Genomic DNA, 26,942 nt, shown 5'->3' with positions numbered 1-26,942 from the left:
TTTACATATTAGTCATTTTCTATATGAGGAATTAGGAGAAAAAAAGAAACCATGGAATAGGAAGGAAATAAAAGAGACAGTTTTAAAAAGAGATTCATTCAGATTCTATAGTTTGTTTTGTTTTGTTTTTATACCTGGATGTGAGTAGTATTGAACATAACAGGTCTCCCAGGGTTTAGACTAGAGATGGCAAACTCAAATAGAAAAGGATTCCTGGCAGCCACCTATTGACTTATAAAATCACAAAATCATCTATACTTTGTTATAATATTTTGTTAAATATTTTCCAATTACATTTTAGGTAGGGAGTTTTGCTGACCTCTTGCTGTTGTCTGTAGGCCATAAGTTTGATATCTTTGAGACTTCAGTCCATCAACAAAGCAATAAATTGAGTCCTGATTTGTAGCAGTGTAAATGTTCACACTGAAAATTTAACAGTCTGCTCTCAAAGTAGTTCACACTGACTCAAGCACACTGCTGGTTTCACTCTTGGACATATATAAGTTGATAGGCTTCTCACAGCCTCAATCTGCTTTTCCTACAAATGTCACCAAGGCTGACATAGTTCAAATAGCCAGGATGGTTTACTTTTTAAGACCCCTTTTCCTGACTAGAAACCTGTACACCTAATAGTCTTCTAATACCTTCAGTCCCTGTACATTACTGGTTTTCCCCAAGGCAGGTGATTTTTTATTTGAGAGTTCTCTGGATTTTTGTTAAGGAGGAGGTAAAACAGGTAACTAATACCTGACCCAGTGGAGAAAACAAAACTGGGGAGGTCCCCAGATATATCTGTCCTGCCAGCAATTGCCATCATAACAATCTACTGGGAAAAGGTCCAAGGTCCCAGAGTAATGCTTATTGTTTAACTCTTGTGAGTCTAACTCTGCTCAAACTTTATAAAGTAAAGCTACTCACTGGAGCTGCTAACCTCTCTACATGGGGGCTGTATTTTTAGCTGTGTCTAAAACAGGTTTAAAGAAAAGTCAAGAGGATATACTGTGTTCAAATGATAGTGAATCAAGTCTGTAAACTAGTTTCTCATCATAGCTGTACCATCAAGCAAACGGCAATGAACTTTTCTTTCTCTTAGAGCCTCATCTCTCTTATTAGTCTGATATCACACCCTCCACATTCTTGCTCTTCCCCAGGTATCAGGGTACTAAGAGTGAGATTTGCTCAGAGTTCAGAGGCCACCCCAGCTAGTAAATAATGTTTGTTCTGATATGTATGTCTTATCTGGGGAACGAGGGTCAAGAGGACTGAAGCAGCATGGAACAACCAATGGTCTGGTAGTTAGTGACCTGGCTTTAAATCTAACAGTCCTATTTTCTGCCTGTGTCACTTCTTTCTTGTTCCCAGTTTTTTCATTAGGTGATGAGAGTTGTATTGAATGACTAATGTCCTTTTTTTTTTAAGGTTTTTGTAAGGCAAATGGGGTTAAGTGGCTTGCCCAAGGCCACACAGCTAGGTAATTATTAAGTGTCTGAGACTAGATTTGAACCCAGGTACTCCTGACTCCAAGGCCGGTGCTTCATCCACTACGCCACCTAGTCGCCCTGACTAATGTCCTTTCTAACTCTCATGATTCAATCCTAATTTGAAGGTCACTAACAATTTATGATAATTTTTATATGTGAGAACTTAGCTTACCTTTTTTTGCAGCTCCACCATCCCATCCTGCCCTCTCTACCTCTATATGATATAAAGACCTCAAACAGTCAAAATACTGTTAGAAAGACTTACAGGATCATTTTTGCCATCTTGAATTCGGTAGCGGGAGATAAAATGTGGTTTCCCAGTTGTGTCTACCACCAGAAGAAGGGCATTAAAACACCAAAATGATAGGGTAGGAATAAGAACTGTACCTACAATGAAGGAAAGGATGTTAAGTGCTAATCAAAGTCAACCCTATCTTATCCATCTCTCCACCCTACAACTTTGACCCTTACAGGATTGGGCTACCTTTGGTTAATCAGAAAATTGGGCCCATTTCTTCAAAGGGACAAGAGATCCCTTAGCCTATTAGCCCAACACAAGGTCTACAGTGTTTGAAAAGACTGTTCATTAGTTCCTGTGGGAAATATACCATTAAAGAGCTCCAGAGAGATTCTGAGGAAATGCTTTCATCTGTAAACTAGATGACTAAACTCAAACTTTCCTTTTTCACCCCACATTGAGAAATGTGGTGGTATAAAGAAAAAGAATACTTGACAAAGAAAATTTGGCCAAGTCACTCTACATCTGAACCTCTTTTTTTCCTATCTGTTAAATGATAAGCCAACTTAATCTTCATAAAATTTTTGAGGATCATATAGGATAATATATCATATATGAAAGTGATTTAATTCAACTCAATCATTTATTGAATCATATGTACAAGGATTCAAGTTTAAATCATGATGTCACTATAACAGGCTATCAAATGGTACTTTAAAGATACAGTCTGAGATGAGACCTTAGAGTACCTCCAAGGTCATACCAACAATTAGTAGCAGAGCTGGATTTAAAATAATTTGCCCCCTAAAGCTCTTTTACTTCCTCTAGGAAGTCCTCCTGTTCTACCCAAAGATACAATGAGATCTCCTTTTTCTTAATCTGGGCCTGTAGGGTGTGAGAAAGGCAAAGAAGGAATACAGTCCTCCTGCCCACTTGGCAGTGATCCTCGTGCCATACAATATCCTGCTCCATTTCCTTTATATTACCGTGAAAAAGTCTGAAAGTATTGGTTTCCTCGTTTGTAAAACGTGGAGAATAATTACTGCTTGTCCTACTTCAACTGAACCTATCCACTGGAAAATATTTTCTAAATGAAAGCACTTAGAAATGTAAGCTCTGAACCTCAGTTTCCCCTTTTGTCAAATGGGGATGATCCCTCACAGTACTATTAAGGCTCCACTGATATAATAAGTGTGAGAATACTTTAGCTATACATTTTTTGGGGGGGAGGCAATAGGGTGTGACTTGCGCAAAGTCACACAGCTGGATAATTATTAAGTGTCAGGCTAGATTTGAACTCAGGTCCTCCTGACTAGGGCCAGTGCTCTATTCACTGCACCATCTAGTTGCTCCCTAGCAATACATATTTGAGTGGCTCTGAAGGACAGTTTCTATCATCAAGTAATTTCTGTTTGAAATATCCTAAATTTCCTAATTTAGACCTTGTATGGGTCCACCAAATAATTATAAAAGTTCACAAGGTTGAATCTGTAGTTTTCAAAGCTCTTATCTCAATGTCTTAGAAAGTAGATAAGGAATATCTTCTTATCCTTCTCTTTCAGATAAGAAAATTGAGACTCAACATATTCCCCCAAAGTTCCTTAACTGTGGAATATGGAAGGTTCAAACTTAGGCATCTTGAGTTCAATACCAGTAGTTTTTCCACTCCAACAAGTGACTGTCTCATTCTAGTAAGTTCTGTATTCCTCCTAAGCTTAGGACCTTGAACATAAGAGATGTTCAATAGACATTTGTTAGGCAGACATCTAATGGGGTTTTTATTTCCCTCCTTTGGGCCATCCATTTCTCCATATTCCTCATCATTTCCTATTCAATATGCCAGCTTTCTCCTGAGTATCAGGAGATACTGATACTCAGACAAGAGGACATGCTGTGTTCAAATGATAACGAATCAAGTCTGTAATCCATATAAAATTGCTGAGCCCTTGAGGCACAAAGTAGAAGGAAAAAAACAAGTATGACCACACCCAGGAGGCTATCCTGTGGAATGAGATTGTGAGTAAGGACTATACCTAGATAGAAGAGGATCCACTCCTTTCCTGCAAAAGTGGAAAGCAGCTTCTCCCACTGGGCTTGCCAGAAGTAGCCTGAGGCACCCCAAAATTTATGCAGATGCCTTCAAAGAGAGAACCCCCCCCAGAAAAGAGAATTTAGGCTGTGGAGGAAGGTCTCATTTAACCTCTCCATACCCCCCCCACACCCCAACCCCTCCCACACGTACACACACCTACACACACACACACACACACACACACACACACACACACACACACAGAAGTTCAAGCCGACTTACCAGGTGACAGAGTTCCAAAAAGCCACAGACAAAAGCAGACCAGAGCCCAGAATAAAGGCTGTCCTCTTCATAGAACCCCAGATATGCCATTCCTGCAGAGGAATAGGAAAATCAGGCAGAGAAAGGATGGGGTCCCTCTTAGCTCAGTTCCTCAACCACTGTTGAGGGGGGTTGATAGTAGGGGTAGGTAGTGATTAGAATGATGTCACACACTTTCCATGCTCTTGCTCTTCCTCAGGTACCAGGGCATTGAGTTACTGTACACTTTATTCAGAGGTTGGGGGTCATCAGCTTTTCAACTCATTTGGCTCTGCAGGCTGAATGGTGTTTGTTCTGATACCTTTGTTGATCTTTTCTAAATATGATGGGAACTCCTCCTCTCTGAAAAAATATGGATGTTAGAAGGGCTCCCAAGCCCAGGTAGAGTTTTAGAGAGAATATGACTTCTGGGCTGAGAGGTGGGAATGACCTTAATCCCAGAAAATAGGGCAGGTAGGTTTTACATAGGGAATTCAGAACATCCTAGCTGTGAATTGTTGGGGAGAGCACGTGGGGGTGTATTGCACCATCAGTTGTTGATGGCTTAGGTTTCATGAAGTAAAAGGAAAAATTCCTAGTTATTGATTTCCAGAATAAAGGAATCATTGGTGAAGTGTCCTTCTTTCTCTAGCCTGTGAAATCCAGTAAAAGATGCTGTGGCTAGGGGATTATATAAGATTAGGTGAAGGAACTCGGAATTTTTTATCTGGAGAGGAGAAGACTGGACACATGATCACTGCCTGCAAAATATGTGAGAAAGGGTAAAATGCACTGTTCTGCTTGTCCCCAGAGAGAAGAACCAGAAGAAATGGGAGAAAGTTTAAGAAACAAAGTTATGGTTTGATAAAAGTCATACAAAGAGAAATGGACTGTTTCATGAGTTAATGTACCCCCCCAAATATAATCTAAATGTCATTTAGGTCTTAGCTCCTGACATAGATGCCTCTCACAAACCCTCATTTATACCAACTAGAAGCTGAAGCCAACAGGAGATTGGGGGGGGGGCTGGGGGGGTGCATGGGGAGAACACTAACTTCCATTAGCAGTCTGCTTGTCCTTCAAGCAGAAGGCCTTCAGCAATCTTACAAGCATACAGACAACAAGATAGAGAATCCAGTCACAGGAAGGGTTTATGCACAAGCTGATTGCCTGTTGGGAATACTGCAGCAGGGAGTCCTATTTAGGTGTGGGTTGGCTTTGATTTCTAAAGTTCTTTTGGGGTCTAAGATTGTATCTTAGAGTACCTGCTTCTTCTTGCTTTCAGTACTAGGGTAGTACAATGGTTGGAGCCTATTTTTACATAGGCCAGTTAAAAGACAGTCCTAAGCTTGCTGAACTGGTTGGTTTGATATTTATGCAGTTTTCAAGGATTATGAAACAGAGCAGGCCCCTTTTTTCAAACTATCTCTTCTTGACTACTGATCAATCTTGAATTCCTAGTCTTCAGCCTTTCATTCAAAACAAAACTGAGGGTGGTTAATGAAATAGTCATGGGCTGATATTTCTCAATATAAGAAAGGTATTTGAATGTGTTTTGTGGAGGAGGCATCATTTAGCCTTAATTTAAAGTCTTGATGGTAGCTGGTTGTCTTAGGGAAGAGAAAGCTAGAAAGCTGGTGAGAACCAATTTCCAGCCCACCCCCTTGTCCTAGGAGGCCTCTGACAATAGGGAAGGAGTAATAGGGTATTAACTTTGACACCTGGCTTATTGAAAAAAAAAAGAGCAGCCGCTTGACTAAATGGTGGTTACATAGTTTACTTCAGGCAATAAACATTCATTAAACACCTACTCTGCCAGACACTGAGCTAAGCACTGGGGATACAAAGAAAGGAAAAGGACAATCCCTGTCCTCAAGGAGCTCACAATGAAATCTTGTGTTGGGAAAGTTCAATTGCTATGAACAGGTGAAAAGGATATAACATATATATCCCATTTTCCAACTACAAATTTGATTTTGTTATTATATGTACTGGTGGATAATGTACAACTTCATCTTTGTGCTGAGAGTCTCGGATGAATGAAGCTGGTCTTACCTTAGTTATTATAACAGGTTATGTCAATCTTATATTGTCTAATTGCTAAACTAAATACCCTATATTTTTTTGTAATATATAATCCTAATTTTTTATGATTCATTTTCCAATATGTATATGCAAAGACAATCATTTTTGCACAATTTTCTCTCTCCCACCTTCCCACCCCCTCTCAGTAATCTGATATAGATTAAATGTACAATCATAAGCATCCCATTTTGAAGGAGGCAGGTTTCTATTGGCTGAATTCTTGCTAGGTGTCCAGTCAAACTGGAGATACAGGGTAGTGTAGGAAAGAAGTAACAGATTGGGAAATCAGAAAATTGAAGTTCCAGACCTAGCTCTGCTCAGCTAGCTGGGCAACTGAGGCTTTCTTTAAAATTAAAAGGATGATTTAAAGTGCTATGAAAGTATGAGTAGCTATTAACTCTTATGAGATCTCATTCTTACCTGCTTTGGCCTCTCACTTGATAGAGGGTCCCTGAATTTTCCCTTCATCTAGAATAAAAAACACAAATGAATTTCTCATAATTATTCTCTCAGGTAATACATAAAATGGATGAAGGCAAGAGAACAGCTAAATGATAATCATATACCATAGAAATTTGGAGCTGGCAGGGAGCTTCAACTATAAAATGTTATAGGGTGCTGTAAAATATAAGACAGACTATTAAAGCCAGAAGACACCAGAGAAGCAGTGATCTACTTACCCAAGGTCACATGACTAATCTAAGTCTGTGGCAGAACTGGGACTCCAACCCAAACTCACTGACCCAGTCTTTTGATGATAGTTTCTACGCTGAATTAAGACATTTGCCCCCAAAGGAACTATCTAAGAAAACCTCTGGTCCTGTGTTCATGGTGGACAAACCGAATAAGTAGCCAAAAGGACTATCTATATCTAAAGAAAAGTTTAACTTGTAGTCTTCTTGACCACAAACAATATAATGTTTTTGATACAAAAGAAACAGGAGGACTGTGACAAGCCTAGATTGGTTTGTGAGCTGATAGGAGAGAGAGGGGCAAAAATATAAATTGGCCTATGTGAACACAGAAGAGAGTGTCATCTAAAATACAGAATGTATTTTCAACCTCTATCATCCTAATGCCCAAACCCTCAATTCAAGAGATTAGTTCCATAGGAAGGCAATATCTATCCAAGTTTTCCCAGGTTTGACAAGAACAATGACATGGCACCGAGACTAGGATGAAATCCAATTTAAGACAATTCAACTAATCCTCATTATTTATTGAATGCCTACTTTGTACTGTGTGCTATAGGGAGATATGAGTCAATATATGGCACCTTCCCTCATGTTGCTTCACTTTTTTTTTCTTTAGGTTTTTGCAAGGCAAATGGGGTTAAGTGGCTTGCCCAAAGCCACATAACTAAGTGTCTGAGGCCTCATTTGAACTCAGGTACTCCTGACTCCAGGGCCAGTGCTCTATCCACTGCACCACCTAGTCACACCTGCTTCACTTCTAATTGAAAAATGACCCAATAATATAAGTATATGATGAATCAATGAACATTAAGTGCCTACAATGTGCCAGGTATTGGGAATACAAAGAGAAGTAAAAGAATCCCTTCTTTTAAGGAACAAAAATCTAGTGGGGGAGCTAAGATATAAACAGATTTAAATGAAGTGAAGGAAGGAATAATAATAAATGCCCAACCAGTGATGGAGAAATCGAGTGTCAGAGAAGGGAGAGACCACTGGAGTCAAGGCTATTTAAAGAGTTTTCATAGCAAAGGTGGCTTGGGGACACAGATCCTGGAGTCAGGAGTATCTGAATTCAAATCTGACATCAGACACTTAATAATTACCTAGCTGTATGGCCTTGGGCAAGCCACTTAACCTCATTGCCCTGCAAAAAGAAAAGGTGGCTTGATATTACCCTTCAAGGTTCCCCTTCTCTAACCTGTATTTCCATCACTCATTTATGATTGAAAATGACATCATTTCCCATCCCTTGATAACTGTCATGGCCAGAGTTCTATTCTTCCATGGGATTCAAAGGTCAATTGCTAAGACCAGTAAAGGGAAGAAAAGTTATCTCTACAAGATAGATATCTCTACAATAATCAATAAACTTTTATTAAGCACCTACTATGTGCCAAACATTAGGGGATACAAAAAAAAAGGCAAAAGACAGTCTCTGGGGGCAAAGTGCTTATATTTAATGAACCGGGCTTTTGGAGTGTAACTGAACAGAGGAACTGATGAAAGATAAAGAGTATAACAGTAAAGTTCTGAGCCCTCTATAAAGGAAGGTTTTGGGAAAAGTTTATGCCTCTGTCTTCCAATATTGTAATATAGAATAAATAGAGGCAGTCAGAGGTTCTGGTAAGATATTGGATATCAAAGCTGTATCATTCTTCATGATTATGAGATTTTAGAGATGAATTAATCCTAGAAGAAGCTTGATTTTTGCTGAGTCAAAATCAAGGAGAGGTAAGTGATGGAAGATGAAAAGTTCTCTATTTACTTGGATACTTTATATTCTCATTTCTAATGAGATTAGAATACTAGCTCTAGAGTCAGACAGAATGTCCAAGATCCTTTGTACATGTATGAACTGATTTTAGAGGTCAGAGATGAGGAAACAGACCCAGAGGTTTGTGAGTTTCCCAAGGTCATACAGGTTGCAAGTGGGGCAAGTCACATCCTGCTCTAGGTCTTTCTTCGATCTGTAGAATTGTGATGATGCTTATTTTTTCCTTCTCTACATAGTTATTGTGAGGATCAGAAGTGCTTCAAAGACCCTTGGAAATTCTCTTAGAAAAATACATTGCTCTTAGTAGATAAGATTTTTTAGAGGATTGTAGTTCTATTTTTTAAAAAATTGAACAAATACTAAATAAATAGTCATTTCCATATAGGTATGCTGATGAGTCATTTTCACTTGTATCTGACTTTTCATGACCCCATTTGGGGTTTTCTTGGCAATGATACTGGAGTGGTTTGATATTTCCTTTTCCAGTTCATTTTATAGAAACTGAGGCAAAGCAAGTGCCCAGAATCACACTGCTATCATCTGAGACCAGATTCGAACTCAGAAAGATAGACTACCAGACAGGAAGACTCCACCTACTGCACCACCTAGCTGCCCATGAATATATATGGGATATATTTATGTATAGATGTAATAAATATGTATTTTAATACAAATACATTATAAGGCACTTACATATACATATACAAAATAGTATTATACATGAAACCAGGAAATCAATTATGTAGAGTTTCCTTTTGTTTTTAAGGATATCATTGATTCAACATGGAAGTTTCAAAGTTTTTCTGCTTCTCTGAGATTTCTTATGATCTTCCTGTTCTCCCTAGCACAACTATCTCTCCTTCCTACTTCTTTCATCAATGAAAAAAACAACCGAAGACCAAAACTACTCTCTACCACCCCCCAAAAAAGAAAACCAAAATTATTAAGTCTATAAAACCAAGTCCTATATTGACCATGTCCAAATATGCATTTCATGTGTCCATTACCTATGTCAAAAGATGGAAAACAATATATCACTGGTACTGAGAATCATTGCTTTGATCAAGAGTTTTTAACATTTTTAAAATATATCCCTCTGGTTAATACTTGATTCTATATTAAGTTTATACAAGTCTTCTCAGCTTTCTCCAAAAATACCACATTTATTATGATTCAATAATATTCTACTACATTAACATGCCATAATTTGTTTACCTGTTTCCCAACTGATGGATGTTATTTATTTTTTCATCACCACAAAAAAATAATTTAAAATATTTTTGAAATTATTGGCCCCTTTCCTCTTTAGATCTCTGAAGGATAGGCCTAGTAGTGGAAATTCTGGGTCAAAGTGCATGAGCTGTTTAATGATTTTTAAGGAATAGTTCCAAATTGCTTTCTAAAATGGCTGTAGAAATTTCACAACTCCACCAAAAAAAACTTGAAACCCATTCAAGCATCTCATTTTTTTGTCATCTTCAACAATTTTACTATTATACAAAGGAAACTCAGAATAAATTTTATTTCTCTAAGTATTCAAGATTTTGAGTCCTTTTGCATATATCTGTTGAAAATTTGGATTTCTTTGAAAACATTATATTCTTTCATGGATCTTACAAATCCTAATCTCATATATCTTGAAATGAAACTGTTAACAGAAAAATCTACAAGTTTTTTTTTTCAAATTAGTTCATTTTGTCACCTGGTACAATCAGGTATGGGACTCATACTTAAGCTCTAGACTAAGCTCTAGTAGTGAGTGGGGAGTATTAAGTGAGCCTTCATTCTCATCAGAAATGGCTCAGAGAGGAAATAACATACACACTTAATATGTATAGAAATCTATCTTACCCTAGAGAAAAATGAGAAGAAAGGGATGGGATAAGGGGGAATGGGGGGAGGGAAGGGGGAAATAGGTGATAGAAGAGAGGAAAGATTGTGGGAGAGAGTACTACACTTTTGGACAGGGCCAGGATGAAAGGAGAGAGAGAGAATAGAATAAATAAGAGTGGGGAGGAATAGAGTGGAGGGAAATAAAGCTAGTAATAGCAACTGTGGGAAAAATATTGAAGCATCTTCTTTGTTGGACTTATGATAAAAGTGACAACTCACCCCAGAGACAGATCCATTGGAATCTGAAGTACATTTTTTTCTCTCTCTCTATTCTTGAGGTTTCTCATCTTCCTGGGGGGAGGGTTGTTTATGTTTACTCTTATAACAAAATTATTGTAATAAAAGTTTTTGGATTGTTTGACATATTAAAAAAGTTATTAATCTTTAGTTGTTAATCCCCTAGACTATTTCCTTATTTGTAAGAGCTATTTGCCCTGTCTTTCAGAAATATTGTAAGGGAAATAGATCTGTAGTTTACAAAGTGTATTCTCTTTCCTTATCTGTCATTGGATATATACACAATCTTTCTATCCATATATTTAAAATGTGTTTCCATATCCAGTGATAAAATCTCTTCCTTTGGGCTCCTCAGGGTCAAAGCCCAACTCTTAGTTTATAAAGCAGGTCTAAAGTTCACAACAATTTTTTTTAATAAAGATAATGGGCAGGCAAAGGAGATTAGCCCTTGAATCTGTAGTCCAGGAGACTTTGGATAGACAGAACCAATTCTATTTCACTTTAATCTGACTAAAGGAGAAATTCATCTTTCACCCCTTTGAAAAGTGGTCATTTGACTGCTTCATCATCAACATCTATCTTGAAAGAAACAAAGCTTTTCATAAAGTGGGGTTTGTGATCCTACAGTGCTAACTTCTGAGATATTTATCTAGGCAGCTGCCTTCTACAAGCTAAGAAATTTTCTATCAAATATGCTATGCCCAAACATGCTTCTTTTGACACCTTCCCTCCCTGAATATAGATGCTGCTAAATCAAAACTCTCTTTAATAGCTGGGATCAGAGAGAATTTGGTCCTGGCTCTGTTCCTAACTGTTGTGATTTGGTCAAGTCATCATTTCCTTTCCCTGGGACCCAATTGCCTCATTTGAAAGATGAAATGTTTGAAATAAACAATGTTCAAGGACTTTCTACATTTAACATTCTGTAATTCTGTGCCCTCAAATTAAGGAGGAACCAGATATATCCTCACCCAAAGAGGATCCTTGAGGCTTCTGTAAGTGCAGTTCAGGAGAAGGATTTTGACAGATTAGCAGATGTTTATTAAGCCCCATACTATGTACAAGACATTAACCTGTATAAATTTTTTTTTTTAGGTTTTTCAAGGCAAATGGGGTTAAGTGGCTTGCCTAAGGCCACACAGCTAGGTAATTATTAAGTGTCTGAGACTGGATTTGAACTCAGGTACTCCTGATTCCAGGACCAATGCTCTATCCACTATACCACTTAGCTGCTCCTGTATACATGTTTTTATGTATACAACATGAACCATTATAACTCATCTTATGTTTTCTTCTTTCCAACTAGATAACCAATATATTAAAGAAAGCAAATGTCTTCCATCCCTTTTAGGAATCTCCCATGTCACAGAACCATACAATGTTACAGAATGGAGGGAACTTGGAACATCAAATATTCTGTTTCTGGTGTTATGATGTTTTGTCCTTTGTTCCTGAAGAGGACCTTGACATCAGGGTGGTGATGTCATGACAAGCACATGAATTGAATTTGAGTGGGAGGGGCTGCTGTGCTAAGTCTCCAACCTCACTTTCTCCTTAAGAATCATCTGAGTTGGGGTGGCTAGGTGGCATAGTGGATAAAGCACTGGCCCTGGAGTCCGGAGTACTTGGATTCAAATCCGGTCTCAGACACTTAATAATTACCTAGCTGTGTGGCCTTAGGCAAGCCACTTAACCCCGTTTGCCTTGCAAAAAAAAAAAGTGAACAAAGAATCATGTGAGTCCAGTGACCAGATATGAATCTGGATGACTAGAGATGATTCTGGATGCAAGGCAATCAATGTCTGAAGTTGGAAGAAGTAAGTCCTTTGAGGGCAGGGATTATCTTGTCTTTATCTTCATAAATATTATACCTTGAATATTATGTGTCTAATAAATGTTTGTTGAATCTCGACTTTTAAATAAAATGTTAAGAGTTAAAAGAAAGTTTATGCCTATGAACTGATGCTGAGTGAGATGAGCAGAACCAGAAAAACACTGTATACCCTAACAGCAACATGGGAGTGATGTTTAACCTTGAAGGACTAGCTCATTTCATCAGTGTAACAATTGGGAACAATTTTGGCCTGTCTGCAAAGGAGAGTGCCATCTGTATCCAGATAAAGAGCGGTGGAGTTTGAACAAAGTTCAAGTACTATTCCTTTTAATTTAGAAAAAAAAAACAGATATCTTATTGTCTGATCTTGTTACCTCTTAGACTTCTTGTCTCCCTTAAAGATATGATTTCTCTTTCATCACGCTCAATTTGGATCAATGTACAACATGGAAATGGGGTAAAGACTGACAGATTGCTTTCCGTGGGGGGTGGGGTGGGGGGAGGGAAGTAAGATTGGGGGAAAATTGTAAAACTCAAATAATATCTTTAATAAAAAAATAAGAAAAGAAAGTTAATGCCTAGAAAATAGCTTATTAAATGTGGAAGAAATTTGAGAGAGATCTAGTCCAGTCTCATTTTACAAAGGAGAAAACCTAGGTCTAGACTGGGAATGTGATTACTTAAAGACACCACATTGGGAGATCCAAGATTATGACCAAGATTCCAGGCCTCCTTTTGCTCTAACATGGTGTCTTTCTGTCCCTGGAGCTAGCCTCTGTGCAATTTTAGCATTCCCATCCCATCAGACCTTATTCATCTTCTCCAGGTCAGATAAAGCCTTAAGGTCTACTTTTTGTTTTAGGTTTTTGCAAGGCAAATGGGGTTAAGTGGCCTTGGGCAAGCCACTTAACCCCATTTGCCTTGCAAAAACCTAAAAAAAGAAAAATAAAATAAAGTCTACTTTTTGATACTACTACCACTGAATTTCTTGTGACAATGGATACAATGTCATTTGATCTCAGATTTCTTCTCTAAATAACCCCTTTTCTATTTCCTGGGGATATGGTGGGGATTAAAGAGGTGTCGGGCCTGAACTTTTTTTTTTTAGGTTTTTTTGCAAGGCAAACGGGGTTAAGTGGCTTGCCCAAGGCCACACAGCTAGGTAATTATTAAGTGTCTGAGACCAGATTTGAACCCAGGTACTCCTGACTCCAAGGGCTGGTGCTTTATCCACTGTGCCACCTAGCCGCCCCTGGGCCTGAACTTCTTGCAGAAATATTTGTTGAAGAAGAAACATTACAGAATGTATAGATGGGATGGGAAAATTCTAGAAGAAAGATTAGATATTAATTTATTGTACTTTGGCCACATTAAACTACTATGAAACTGAAGATAAACTTCATATTGCTGTGGAGAACAGTGACTAGGATAAACTTTGAATCTGTAGTCCAGGAGACTTTGGATAGACAGAAACAATTCTATTTCACTTTAATCTGACTAAAGGAGAAATTCATCTTTCACCCCTTTGAAAAGTGGTCATTTGACTGCTTCATCATCAACATCTATCTTGAAAGAAACAAAGCTTTTCATAAAGTGGGGTTTGTGATCCTACAGTGCTAACTTCTGAGATATTTATCTAGGCAGCTGCCTTCTACAAGCTAAGAAATTTTCTATCAAATATGCTATGCCCAAACATGCTTCTTTTGACACTTTCCCTCCCTGAATATAGATGCTGCTAAATCAAAACTCTCTTTAATAGCTGGGATCAGAGAGAATTTGGTTTCAGTATAGCCACTTCAGTGTTAGTGCACTCATTTTACATCAAGAATAAGTGAAGCTTATATTTAAATGGTTTGTCAAGGAATGGTACAATTTCTATATTGCCTCGTAGAATTTCTATACTACCTCACTGACTGGAGTGATGCCATGTACTCAAAGATTTTAAATGATGATTCTAGGGAATGAAGGACATAGACAGGAGAGGGTAAATAAGGAATGTTTCTCAACTTTCTATTAAGAATTAAAAAACAAATGAATCAATCCATTGAGTTCATTACCAATCTTCCACTTCTCTAAGCTTCATACCAATGGCAACAGATATTTATTAAGAGTTCACTGTAGGGGCAGCTAGGTGGCGTAGTGGATAAAGCACCAGCCCTGGAGTCAGGAGTACCTGGGTTCAAATCTGGTCTCAGACACTTAATAATTACCTAGCTGTGTGGCCTTGGGCAAGCCACTTAACCCTGTTTGCCTTGCAAAAAAAAAAAGAGTTCACTGTGCCTTAGGCACAGGGGTTAAAAAGAAAAAAAAACAGTATCAATGACAGTGACATTGCTTAGTATATAGTATAATGGCAAGAACATAGAGCTAGAACTCAGGAAATTAGGGTACTGGTTAAATCTTTATATCTAACTTGTTATGTTTTCATGGGTAAATCATTCTTATATATGCCTCAGTTTCCTCCTCTGAGAAGGTTGTATTAAATGAAATTTAGTTAGTAATGTTCTATCTGGGACAACTAGGTAGTGCAGTGAATAGAGCACCGGCCCTGGAGTCAGGAGGACCTCGGTTCAAATCTAATCTCAGACACTTAATAATTACCTAGCTGTATGACCCTGGGCAAGTCACTTAACTCTACTGCCTTGCAAAAAAAAACAAAACAAAAAAGAATGTTATATCTGGAATATATACTCTAGAATATAAAATGTTGGAGGGGGCCTTAGGGACAGACCATCAAGTCCAAACTCCTTGTTTAACAAACAAGAAAGTGAGGTCTAGAGAAGAGTAGTCTCTTGATCCAAGTACACACAAAAAGTTAAGTGTCAAAGTCAAATCTAGAACATGGGTCTCCTGACCCTTGATTCAGTGCTTCTTCCATTGTTTTATTTTATCATCAGGATGTGTTTTGTGAGTTTCATTATCAGCAATGGGAAACAGGATACAAGAAGAGGAAGTCTTTGGCCTGAATCCCAAGCTAGTTGTTAACATTAATGCTAGGATTTGGACTATTAATTCTTCAGTTTCTTTTTCTTGAAGATTAGCCTCCTGACTCATGCTGTTTGAGTTTTATATTATTTTTTGCTTTGCCACATACATCTGAAACTGGTCCATTTAATTGGGATATCACCAGGAATACCAGTAAAAACCCAATAGACATAATCAAAGGACACAATGACTTAGGGATTAGAAAGATTTACTTGGGATGACAGATTCAAATCAGTGGCAACCCTGTCTCAAATAGATTACATTACAAAAAGTGACAGAAAATTCAGCACCTTTTCTTTAGCCTGAAATTTTTCTATGAGAAGAATTATATAATGCTTTCTTGTACCTTATATTTTTGTATTTCAAATGCAAGTATGATCCCAATTTTATAGATGAGATAATAATATCATCCTTGGGAGAAAAGTTTAGAGAATGGAAGGGACCTAACACACACATTAAAAACACATTAAAGGGGCAGCTAGGTGGCGCAGTGGATAGAGTACTGGCCTTGGAATCAGGAGTACCTGAATTCAAATCTGGTCTCAGACACTTAATAATTACCTAGCCGTGTGGCCTTGGCCACTTAACCCCATTGCCTTGAAAAAATCTAAAAAAACTACATTAAAAATCAACTGGAAATATTTTATAGCAGAGCCAGCTGAAGCTCAGAAAGAGGCAGGGACTTGCTCAAGGTCACACAGATAAGTCAAATTCTCAAGAGTCCAGGTTTTTTCCTACTGTGCCATGTTGTCTTATATGAGAAACAAGATTGAGTTTTGGAGAACTTCCTTTCCCTTCTTTTTTATTGGTAATTTTCCCCTTAAATTCTCACATCAAGAAATTAACTAAAATATGGGTTATTTTCTTACCTGCATTATTACTACAATATCTTAAATTGTCACATTATTCCCAGTAAATCTACAAGCTCCTTTACAGCGGAAATTATTTCTAATATAGAATTTTGCATGAAATACTTTTTGCTGTAATTCCTTTTTGCAAATAGTATCAGTTAATATGGTTTTGATATATTACTCTAAGAGTTAAAAAGTACTTTTTTGCAGCCATTTGATTTTCCAGATGTGGAAACAAACTCAAAAAAACTGGAATTTGTCTGAGGTAACATAGCTAGTCAAAGGAAGAGCCAGAACTCAAAACCAAATTCTTTCACTACTTTGGTTTACCCTAAAGGACATTCTAACACTGAAGAAGGAATCTTCAACCTCCTTCTCTTAAATCAGAATGGAACACCTGGTACTTGGAAACAAGTTAACTGCTTATATACCCTCTGACCCAGAGAACCCACCACGGGAAATAAACATGCTGCAAGGTCAACAATAGAGGGAAACAACCCAAATATAATATTTATATTAAAATTATTAAATTAAATTATCAAATATCATCAAAGCCTGTTTATGACAGAAAAATATAATTGTGGTATATAATCATAATGGAATTATGCTATATCATAAAAAATGAAAAAATATGAGTAATTTATTGAAACTTGGGAGAACTTAATGTAAATTGATGTCAAAATATGCAGAACAAGGAGACCAATAATTACCAAAGAAAATCTACACTAAAGGCAACCCAACTCTGAACCTTTTCTAGATGTCATATATGTATATAAAAGATAGATAATAAAATATACCTTTCCTATCTAGACAGAGAGGTATGGATTACCAGTATAAGAATTGCATATTCTGTCATAGTGGTTGTGTCATTTGCTTTATTTATTATTTTATTTTAAGGTAGGATTAAATATCAATACAAAAAAGGATACAGTTGTGTTCTCCATGTTCCCATCAGGAAAGCTGATGGGAAGGTTGATCTTTCCATTCCTTAATCCTTTTGGTACTCTTCCTTTACCCATAGATTCTGAAAAATAGACCCACCACTGTCTCTGCCTTAATAGCACCCCTACCTCCTATCCCTAACAATACCTGATAGACTAAGTTTCTAGATCCAGTTAAGATTCTGATGTTACTATCAACCTTCTTATACAAACTGCCTCATCCCTCAAATCTTGAAGTTAAAGCCATTGTCATTTTATTTTTAATTAGTGATAAAATTATTGTTTGTCCTTGCTCTCAAGAAGTACCATGACATCAGGGAGGTGATAGCATGACATGTAAGTGAACATGTGAATTGGAATTAAGTGAGGAATGGGCAAAATCACCAGCCTCATTTTCTGGAAAGAACATGATTTCAGAAAACCTAGCTTCAGGTTCTGACTTGTGGCCTTAGATGTATATCACTTCTTTAAATTTCAGTTTTCTCTTCTGCAAAAGTGTGGCAAATCATATTTTTTATGATTTTCATATTACTAATTATTTCATCTTAATTATCATATTACTGCCTACCCTCTTTCAGGAGAGTTGGGGGGAAGCTGCTTTGTAACTTATTAGGCACTAGAAAGAAGGAGTTGCAATTATCTCTCCTGGTCATCCTAAGAAGACATTCCTTCCCAATATTGAATCCCTAAGATTTTTTGAACGATTCCAGTCCTGGTGTTGAAGGCTAACATAGTCCTAACTTCAGAAGTAGTCAATCAGAACAACCCAATAATTAGGAATACAAAATGAAGGAGGATACTTTTAAGCTACTATAAGACATAGGATGCAGATCAGAAATATTGTAGCGGGACAATGTGTGAATATGTATAGAGAGCGCTTTTGTTGGGGGTTGCCTTAATTATACATTATATATTATGTTATATATTATATTATATATTACATATATAAAGGACCTGGGCTGAAACTTTTTATCCAGAATTCCTAACTAAATTCCCCTCCCCCCATTCCCTTTGTCGCCTGTTCCCCAGCCACTCACCTCTGCTCCCTGCTGTAATCTTGGGCTTCCAAAAACTCCCCAGTGATATGCCCAGCCACAGTTTGATCTTCCTTTTCCTAGTCCCGATTTGATCCTGCTGTTGCTGCTGCTGCTGCTGCTGCTGCTGCTGACAACACTAACCTCAAGTCCGGAGGCTGGCTGAGTGTGTCAGTCATGTTTACTGAGCAGTCAACTGGCTCTCAGTAAGCACGTGACACAACATGAGTTGGGTCGCTCACTCATGACTACAAACAAAAATTCCCTTCTAGTAGGGGAAAGGGACTGTAGTGTCGATTTTCTCAGAGCCCGGGCCAAAGTGGGTCATTCTGGTGGGAGCTTAGAAACCTTTGGACTGAGTTATAGAGTTTTGTTTCCCTGCTTGAAGGATACTTAAGGTGGCAACTGCAGCTATTAATTCTAGTTAGATCACTGATGAGTTTTCCAAAAATTTTCTCCAAAACAGAACTGGGAGTACAAGGATTATCATCTCCACTTTGCAGATGAGCCCAAAAAGAGATAGAGTCTGGTTTGCCCAAAATCATACATCTAAGAAGTAGCAGAGCAAAGAACTTGGTTCTCCCAGGTTAGGTCTTCTCAATCCTAAAGTTCAGTGTTCTTTCTGTTACACTGGACTATCACCAACCATATTGAAGAGTGACAGGAAATGCAGATAGGAAGGAGATACTCTCTAAGATCAAACAACCACCTGTTGTTTGATAAGCACTGAAATGAGAGTTATTCAAGCAAAAGTGAAGAGGTAGGATAATTAACTAGGTACTAATATAGGAAGTTCCTAAAGTTAAAAATCAAGTGTACCTTTTAAGTATTGGCTGTTTTCATCTAAGAAGACTTTCTCTGTCTCTTAGCTTCTAGGATTTCTATAGACAAGTATTTCTTTTTTGGAGATGAAATGGGATATTAGGTAGGTGGAGAAGTAGGTAGATGGGTTAAATAATATACAGAAGAGAGAATTCAGCTCATGGAGATGTCCTTTAAAATGTGCTAGATTTATCTTTTCTTCATTCTCACAGCCATCTAATTAAATAAACTAAATTAATATTAAAATGGATCTGTGATCTTATTGATATAGCTATTTTATCCTATTTGTGCTGATTATGACCCATCTATATCTTCTTATATGTGTGATGTTTGACACCAAGTTGCATAAATCCTGCATGGAAAGCCTATTCCATGTAACAGGACATCCCTTATACTTGCTACATTGTTGGCCTAGCTTTTTTTAAGTTCATATATCACACTTTTGACATACTTTGGTAATTGTTATATTCTTGGTTAATGATATGTTGTAGTCTATTCTGATCCACCATGTGTTGTCTCTAATGCTTTTCTAATGTTTTCTCTAATCTAATCTAATTGATGGATTTAATTATATTATATATATTATACATATATATATTATAAAGACCCAGCACCACTCTAGCCATATATATATATATATATATGTATATATATATATATATACATATATATATATATAACATAAAGAGGGTCTTTATTTCTAGCCCTTTCCACAGTGTGGAGGTGTCCCTGGATCCTCAGCTTCAGCAGTTCTAACCAAGAAAAGGATATTGGGCCTGGTGCCCATACTGTATACTTAGTTGTACAGCTGTGATCCGAGAACCAATCTTAACTAAGTTTGAGCTTAAACTGATCTTGATAATCAGACTTGCTCATCATCTGGTTGGCTGAAGGATGATGAATTTTTTAGTCACAGAAACTCTAAAAGACTATCTACTAAATTATGAAGAATTTTGTTCTGTATCAGTTGCTATCAAAATTGAAGATTCTTAACATTATCTTAATATTATCCTCTGCCTGATTTTCAAGATTCTTTAAACCCTGACTCTCATCCCATTGTAATTCCCCACTATCTTCCCCACAGGTACTGTATACCATTCAGCATTCCTCTCCAACATGTACTAGGGATATTGCTTCTACTATGAAGTCTCATTCCAGTCCCAGAATTCTCTCATAGGAAATGTCCTCTATCCCTATAAGACTCTCCCTCTGATTGTAATGGAATGACTCCTCCCATTTAATTTAAGGTGGTTGCCCAATCCTTCCACAGCTCATTATTTTGCAGAGTCTCTTTGAACTTCCTATACCATGCCTGTGCAATAAAGTTCTTTTTTTGTTTTCCCACATTAGAATGTAAGGCTCCTTGAGGGTAGGAACTGTCTATTCTAGTAATAGCTTAGCATCTGTCCTGGAAAAATATTGAGCAATTATTGTTGATGATCAACTATTGCGTATCTATCTCTATAATCACTGGGCCTGGCATTCAGTTCCCTATATATCTTCCCACATTTCTATTAATATTTTTCTCTTCAATTGAAATATCATCCCACTTTCAGTGCACATATCACCCTTCTCATCCTTCAAGGCTTAACTGGACTCTCAGCTCCTTTGTGCAGCCTTCTCTGGTTACTATAACCCAGATCAATCTTTTGATTCTCTGCCATGTTAGTGGTTCTTAAAGAGTCAATGTTATCTAGTCAATATCACCTGGTTTAGCACTTAATTTTTATCTAATTGTTAGGAACTTGTTCAAAAATGGAACTTACCACCTCTTTCCCTTCAAACTGGCTTGCAGTAGTCTTATACTTTTCTCACTAATTCAAGTACAGAGACCAGGGTTTTTACCTTTTTTATATCCCTCATAGTGCTAGTTTGCATACCAAATATTCAATAAATATTAATTTGTTCATTCTTTCAGGAAAGTGAAACCATTCCACAATTATTAAGTATTTATAGAATATCTCTGTCTCATAAGTACTTCACCAAGTGTATTGGGAGAGATGCAGAGATAATTAAGGTTGGTCCCTGACCTGATGAAAGCATGGCAGAAAAGATCATCATCATATACATGTACAACTTTTACCAGACTGTTTGTTGCCATGGGGAGGAGGGGGAGGAAAGGAGGGTATTAAAAAAATGTTATTTGGTGTTATTTAACTTTTGTATGTAAAGACTTGAGTAAATTCAAAGGTGGTTACACTGAGGGGAAGACAAGAACAAGGAAAAGCCTTATACAACAAAGGGTGACAAGACTTTGGTCATGTGACATCTGCTTCAGGAAGGATGAGAAGGGAAATTCCTTTTCATCTTTCCACAAAGCTAGCATGTTGACCCTAGGATCTAGGGGCAAAACTAGGTCAACACACACATGCACTAACACAATTCTCTATCAAGAAATACAAAGTCAGTCTACCTCTAAGATCAAGAACAAAGAAATAAAAATCATAGGTTTCGTAGTGGAATAAAGAAGTTCATCTGATTGATTTTCTACCTCTGATGTCAAAGGCAGAAAAATGCCCAAGAACTGGCCAGCAAACAGATGGGACATGGAAGATTCCAGAAAGGGGTAGGGGTGGAGGTATAAGGCAAGAGATGTTTCTAGAGAAAGGGACAACATGTTGCACACACAAGCCTTATGTATCTCAAAGAGGTCCCCGTCTTTGAGGCTTTTTGGGCTACCATAACTCCCTCCCTCTTTAGGGGTTTCCCTCTTTAGACTTGATATAATAATTTGGACCTCTCTAATGCACTTTTCATATATTATTTTATATTTTATTTACCTGTCAAGTTTCTTACTCAAAAAATCTTAAGTGGTTTTTTAATTGCCTAAGGTATAAAAATACAAATTTCTCAATTTGTCATTTAAAGTCTTTCACAATCTGAACCTTATTTAACTTCCAGATTTATATTACTTCCTACTGTGTTCCAACCAAGTTGTCCCATGAATTCACATTTTCTCATCCAAGCCTTTGTATACACTGTTGCCCATGTTAATATATATTCCTTCATTCCTATCTTTCATAATCTTTTATCTTTATTTAAAGCTCAACTCAGGTCCTGCCTCCTATGAGCTACTACTTCCCTGTCTCCCACCACTCTGTGCTTTCTCTCTCCTCAAATTCCCTTGCTTGTCCTAAAGGACAAATACTGTTTCATTTTTGGCTTTGTATCTTCAGTGACTAGAACAGTACTTTGTACATAGTAAGTGCTTAATAAATGTTTGTTGAATTGAAATGAAGTGTGTATTTGTCATATTCCTCAACTTATCTATAAGCTGCTTGAGGGCAGGATATTATATGAGTTCCATATCTACCCTCCCCCAGTCCTCAAAGACACAGTGTTCCCCTAGCAAACAGTTGACCCAAAATCAATTTTTAATTGGATAATGTTCATAAGTCACCCAAACAATAATATTCATAGCTTTTAATAATAGCTAACATTTATATAGCCCTTACAAGATTTATAGTGTACTTTCCTTACAATAACCTTAAGGGCAAAGGAATCCAAGCATTATCACCATTTTTTGATTCTTGTATTAATCTATACTGGTGTGGACTCAGATCTTTTCCATGGGATCTCTTTAGCATGTGTCTGAGGAACACATTCCCAAATTACTGAACTTTTGGTAAATCATGTAGCTTCGCTTATTTCTATATGGTTTTTCAATATAGAAAATATTTTCTTCATAAACATCCTGGGAAGTAGGCATTATAAATATGATAATTCTTTGTAACCTTAGTATTATATTCCTTGATTTTTTTTTTTTAGTTTTTTGCAAGGCAAATGGGGTTAAGTGGCTTGCCCAAGGCCACACAGCTAGGTAATTATTAAGTATCTGAGACCGGATTTGAACCCAGGTACTCCTGACTCCAGGGCCGGTGCTTTATCCACTGCGTCACCTAGCTGCCCCATATATTCCTTGATTTCTCATTCCACAAATCTCAACAGTTGACAAAGCTTGTCCTTTATATTTCCAGAACATCTCATATGCATCTGTCCCTTTCTCTTTGTCACATGGAGCTTAAGAATCCATCACCTAAGGGCATCTGAGTGGCAAAATGGCTAGAGTGCTGGGCTAATTCATCTTCCTGAGTTCAGATCTGATTCTAGACACTTACTAGCTATGTGACACCAGGCAAGTTACTTAACATTGTTTTCCTCAGCTATAAAAACAATATGGAAAATTTAATGGCAAAGCACTCCAGAATCTGTCCAGAAAACCCAAAATGGGGTTGTGAAGAATCAAACACAACTGAAAATGATTAAATACCACACAACTCATCACCCACCACAAGAGCAAGTCCAAGAACCTCTTTACTATCTCCTTACTTCCACTCTACCACTCACACACAGAGCTGTCAAAATTGTTTTTCTAAAGGGCAAGTCTGTCATGCTCATACTCAACATTAACTCCAGGGGCTTCCACTTCACATTTAAAGCTCTTTACAACCTGACCTCGACCTTTTTTAAGTTTGTTATAAATATTACTTTTCTTTCCAACCTCTACAGTATAGCTATACTGGCTTCCTCCTTTTTAAAAATATACTTTTATTTTGTTAAATATTTCTCAATTACATATAAAAAATTTTAACAATCATTTAAATAAAAATTTATGTTAGATTTTCTCCTCTTTACCCCTCCCTGAAAAGACAAGCAATTTGATATTATACATGTGAAGCAATACAAAATATATTTCCATATTAGCCATGTTGCAAAAGAAAACATGGACCAAAAAAAACCCAAGAAAAATGAAGTTAAAAATAATAACTCTGAAGAGAATAGAATTTTTCATTATGGGTTCTTTGGAATTGCCAGACTGATGGCTTTCTTCCTATTCCTAAAAACTAGGTGGGGAAATAAGAATGCTGAGCCTGAAGTCAGGAAGACTCATCTTTGTGAATTCAAATCTGGTTTACTAGCTTACATGACCCTGAGCAAGTCATTTGACTCAATTTCTTAATCAGTAAAATATGCTGGGGAAGAAAATGGCTTCAAATCAATCCAGGATCTTTGCCAAGAAAATTCCAAATCGGGTCATGAAGAGTCAGGTGAAGAATCACACTTGCCACTCCATCTCTCAGCTTCATGTCTTTTCATTGGCTATTTCGCTGGCATACTCCCTTCCTCCTTTTGACATCTTAGAAACTAGTTTCACTCAAAACTCATTTCAACTGCTAACCTTTAAAATTAAGATTCTTGTGGTCTCCCCCATTACCTTGCATTTAATTTTTCTACCCACAGACACACAGTATTGTCTAATAGAATGTAAGCTCTTTGAGGGCAGGATCTATTTTATTTTATCTTTGTATCATTAGTCTCTGGTAGAGTATCTCAAACATACTGTGTGTTTAAAAAAAAAAGGCTTGTTATTATTTTGAAATCCTTTACAATTTAACTTGGCTCCTAACTCTACTAGTCTCCTGAAATTACTGTCAAGGCTTCCATTGATTTCTTAACTGCTAAATCCATAAGACTTTTTTTTCATTGTTCTACTTCTCAATCCCTCAACCCCTCAATCTTCTGATAAGATTAACCAGGTTCCCCCTTAAGTCAACACAACTGACAATTACTATGCACTGTACTAAGAAAGGCAAAATCAAAACATAAAAAACCAGTCCTAGTTTCAAGGAGCTACTAGGTTAATGGAGGTGACAGCACACACAATATATATAATATATATATAATATATGATAAATTGAGGGTAGTCTTGGGGGAAAGGTATTAAGATTAAGGGAGACTGGGAAAAGCTCCTTGCTGAAGGCTGAACTTTAAATGAAATCTGAAAGAAGACATGGAAGCCAGGAAGTAGAGATGAGGAGGAAGAACATTCTAAGTATTGGAGACAGCTAATGAAAACCTTCAGTCAGGAGATAAGAGTGTTTTGTTTGAGGAACAGTAAGGAGAGCAGTGTCACTGGATTCAAGAATATGTTGAGGGAAGTATAATGGCTGTAAATATAGTTAGTTGTCAGGTTATGAAGACAGAGGCCTTGATATTTGAAACTGGAGTTAACAGCCACTGAAATTTATCGAACATGGTAATATAAATCAAAATGTATTTTAGGAAGATCAATTAAAAATTTGAGGCAGGAAAACCAAATAGAGCAAGCTAATGCAATTTAGTTCATGTGTAAGGTGATAAAGGCCTGGACTAGGGTGTTGGCAATGTTAGAGAAGGAGAGATATTACATGAGAGACATTACAAAATAGAATAGGACTTGACAACTGGATAATGGGGACAGGGATGAGAGTGAGACGTCAAGGATGACACCCAAGTTGTGAGCCTGGGGAACTGAAGGATGGTATTAGGAAATTAGGAAGAGGGGAAAGTTTGGGTAAAGATAATGAGTTCAGTTTTGGACTTTTGAGTTTAAGATATCTCCAGGATATCTAGTTGTAGATGTCTAATAGAAAGTTGAAGATGTTATATTAGAGGCCAACAGAGGTCAGTGTGGACAAATCTGAGTTTCATTTTGTTGTTCAGTCTCTTCAGTTGTGTCTGACTGTGATCATCTTATTTGGGGTTTTCATGGCAGAGATCAGTGGAGTAGCTTGCCTTTTTCAACTCACTTGATAGATGAGGAAAATGAAAGTAATTTTTTTTTAGGTTTTTGCAAGGCAAATGGGGTTAAGTGGCTTGCCCAAGGCCACACAGTTAAGTAATTATTAAGTGTCTGAGCCTGGATTTGAACTCAAGTACTTCTGACTCCAGGGTCAGTGCTCCATCCACTGAGCCACCTAGCCACCCCAGAGTTAAGTATATTTGCCCAGAGTCATAGGACTATTATCTGAGGCCAAATTTGAACTTAATTTATATGAATAACTCCAGGTCCAGCCCTCTCCACAGTGCCACCTTTGCTGCCCTTCAATTGCCTAGTGATAGATGGTACTTGAAACCATGGAGGCTGATGAAATCAAGTGAAATAGTATGGAAGAAGAAAAGAAGCCCTGAAGAGACCTTAGGCACTATTCTCTTGACTTCATGGCGCTTCTCTCTCCTGATTCTCCTCCTGCTTGTCTGACAGATCATCCTCAGATTCCCTTTTTCTCTCTTCTGTTCTTTTTTTTTTAGATTTTTTTTTCAAGGCAATGGGGTTAAGTGGCTTGCCCAAGGCCACACAGCTAGGTATTTATTAAGTGTCTGAGGTCAGATTTGAACCCAGGTACTCCTGACTCCAAGGCCAGTGCTCTATTCACTGTGCCACCTAGCCGCCCCTTCTCTTCTGTTCTTTTAATGTTTCCCAGGATTAACTTTTCATATATATGTACTCTCTGCAATCTTATCACATCTCCCAAGGAAGCAATTATCTCTCTGCAGTCTTCCAAATCTATATGTCCAATCCTAATAAGCTTACTCCTAATATATATTATTCCATGCTGAATTTTTTTCCCTGGAAGTCCTTTTTTAAAAATAATTATTTTATATTTAGCTTTCTCTTAAACCTATTCTAACCAAATTTCCCTATTTATGTTGAAGGTACCATCAATTCTCAGAATCATCCAGCTTTCCATCATGGAACCATTTTTTTCCTTCTTTTATCTTTCCACCACTACCTTATATTCAAATGTTTCCAAATCTTAATATTCACTTTATAATACCTTTCACTTCTGTTTCTCTTTCTTCCTTCATGCCTTGTTTATACTTTATTGTGATGGTCTTCAAGTTGATGGCCTTGCTTCTAGTTTCTCCTCTCTTCATCCTCTACATGGCTGACAAAAAAACTTCCTCAACTGAGTCACT

General features: G+C 37.3%; 1 protein-coding gene across 2 annotated transcripts in view; it reads right to left on the bottom strand.

Moving 5' to 3' along the window:
- The window catches only part of FAXDC2 (fatty acid hydroxylase domain containing 2), a 38,841-nt gene that overhangs the window by 6,710 nt on the left and 5,189 nt on the right, over positions 1–26,942 (bottom strand). Inside the window, exons 1-5 of one of the 2 annotated variants that reach the window (XM_074212545.1) lie at positions 18,384–18,606; positions 6,557–6,604; positions 4,034–4,125; positions 3,753–3,856; positions 1,747–1,868 (exon numbers count right to left, since the gene is read on the bottom strand). In XM_074212545.1, coding sequence (XP_074068646.1) covers positions 1,747–1,868; positions 3,753–3,856; positions 4,034–4,125; positions 6,557–6,604 — 366 coding nt within the window. In that variant the 5' untranslated portion in view covers positions 18,384–18,606. Of the gene's footprint in view, positions 1–1,746; positions 1,869–3,752; positions 3,857–4,033; positions 4,126–6,556; positions 6,605–18,383; positions 18,607–26,942 lie in introns of those variants that run through there. The other variant, XM_074212546.1, reaches the window with a different exon arrangement.

Source organism: Macrotis lagotis, chromosome 1 (genome assembly GCF_037893015.1).
Source record: "Macrotis lagotis isolate mMagLag1 chromosome 1, bilby.v1.9.chrom.fasta, whole genome shotgun sequence".
In the NCBI taxonomy this organism is placed as follows: Eukaryota; Metazoa; Chordata; class Mammalia; order Peramelemorphia; family Peramelidae; genus Macrotis; species Macrotis lagotis.
This window is presented reverse-complemented; position numbering and strand designations above follow the sequence as displayed.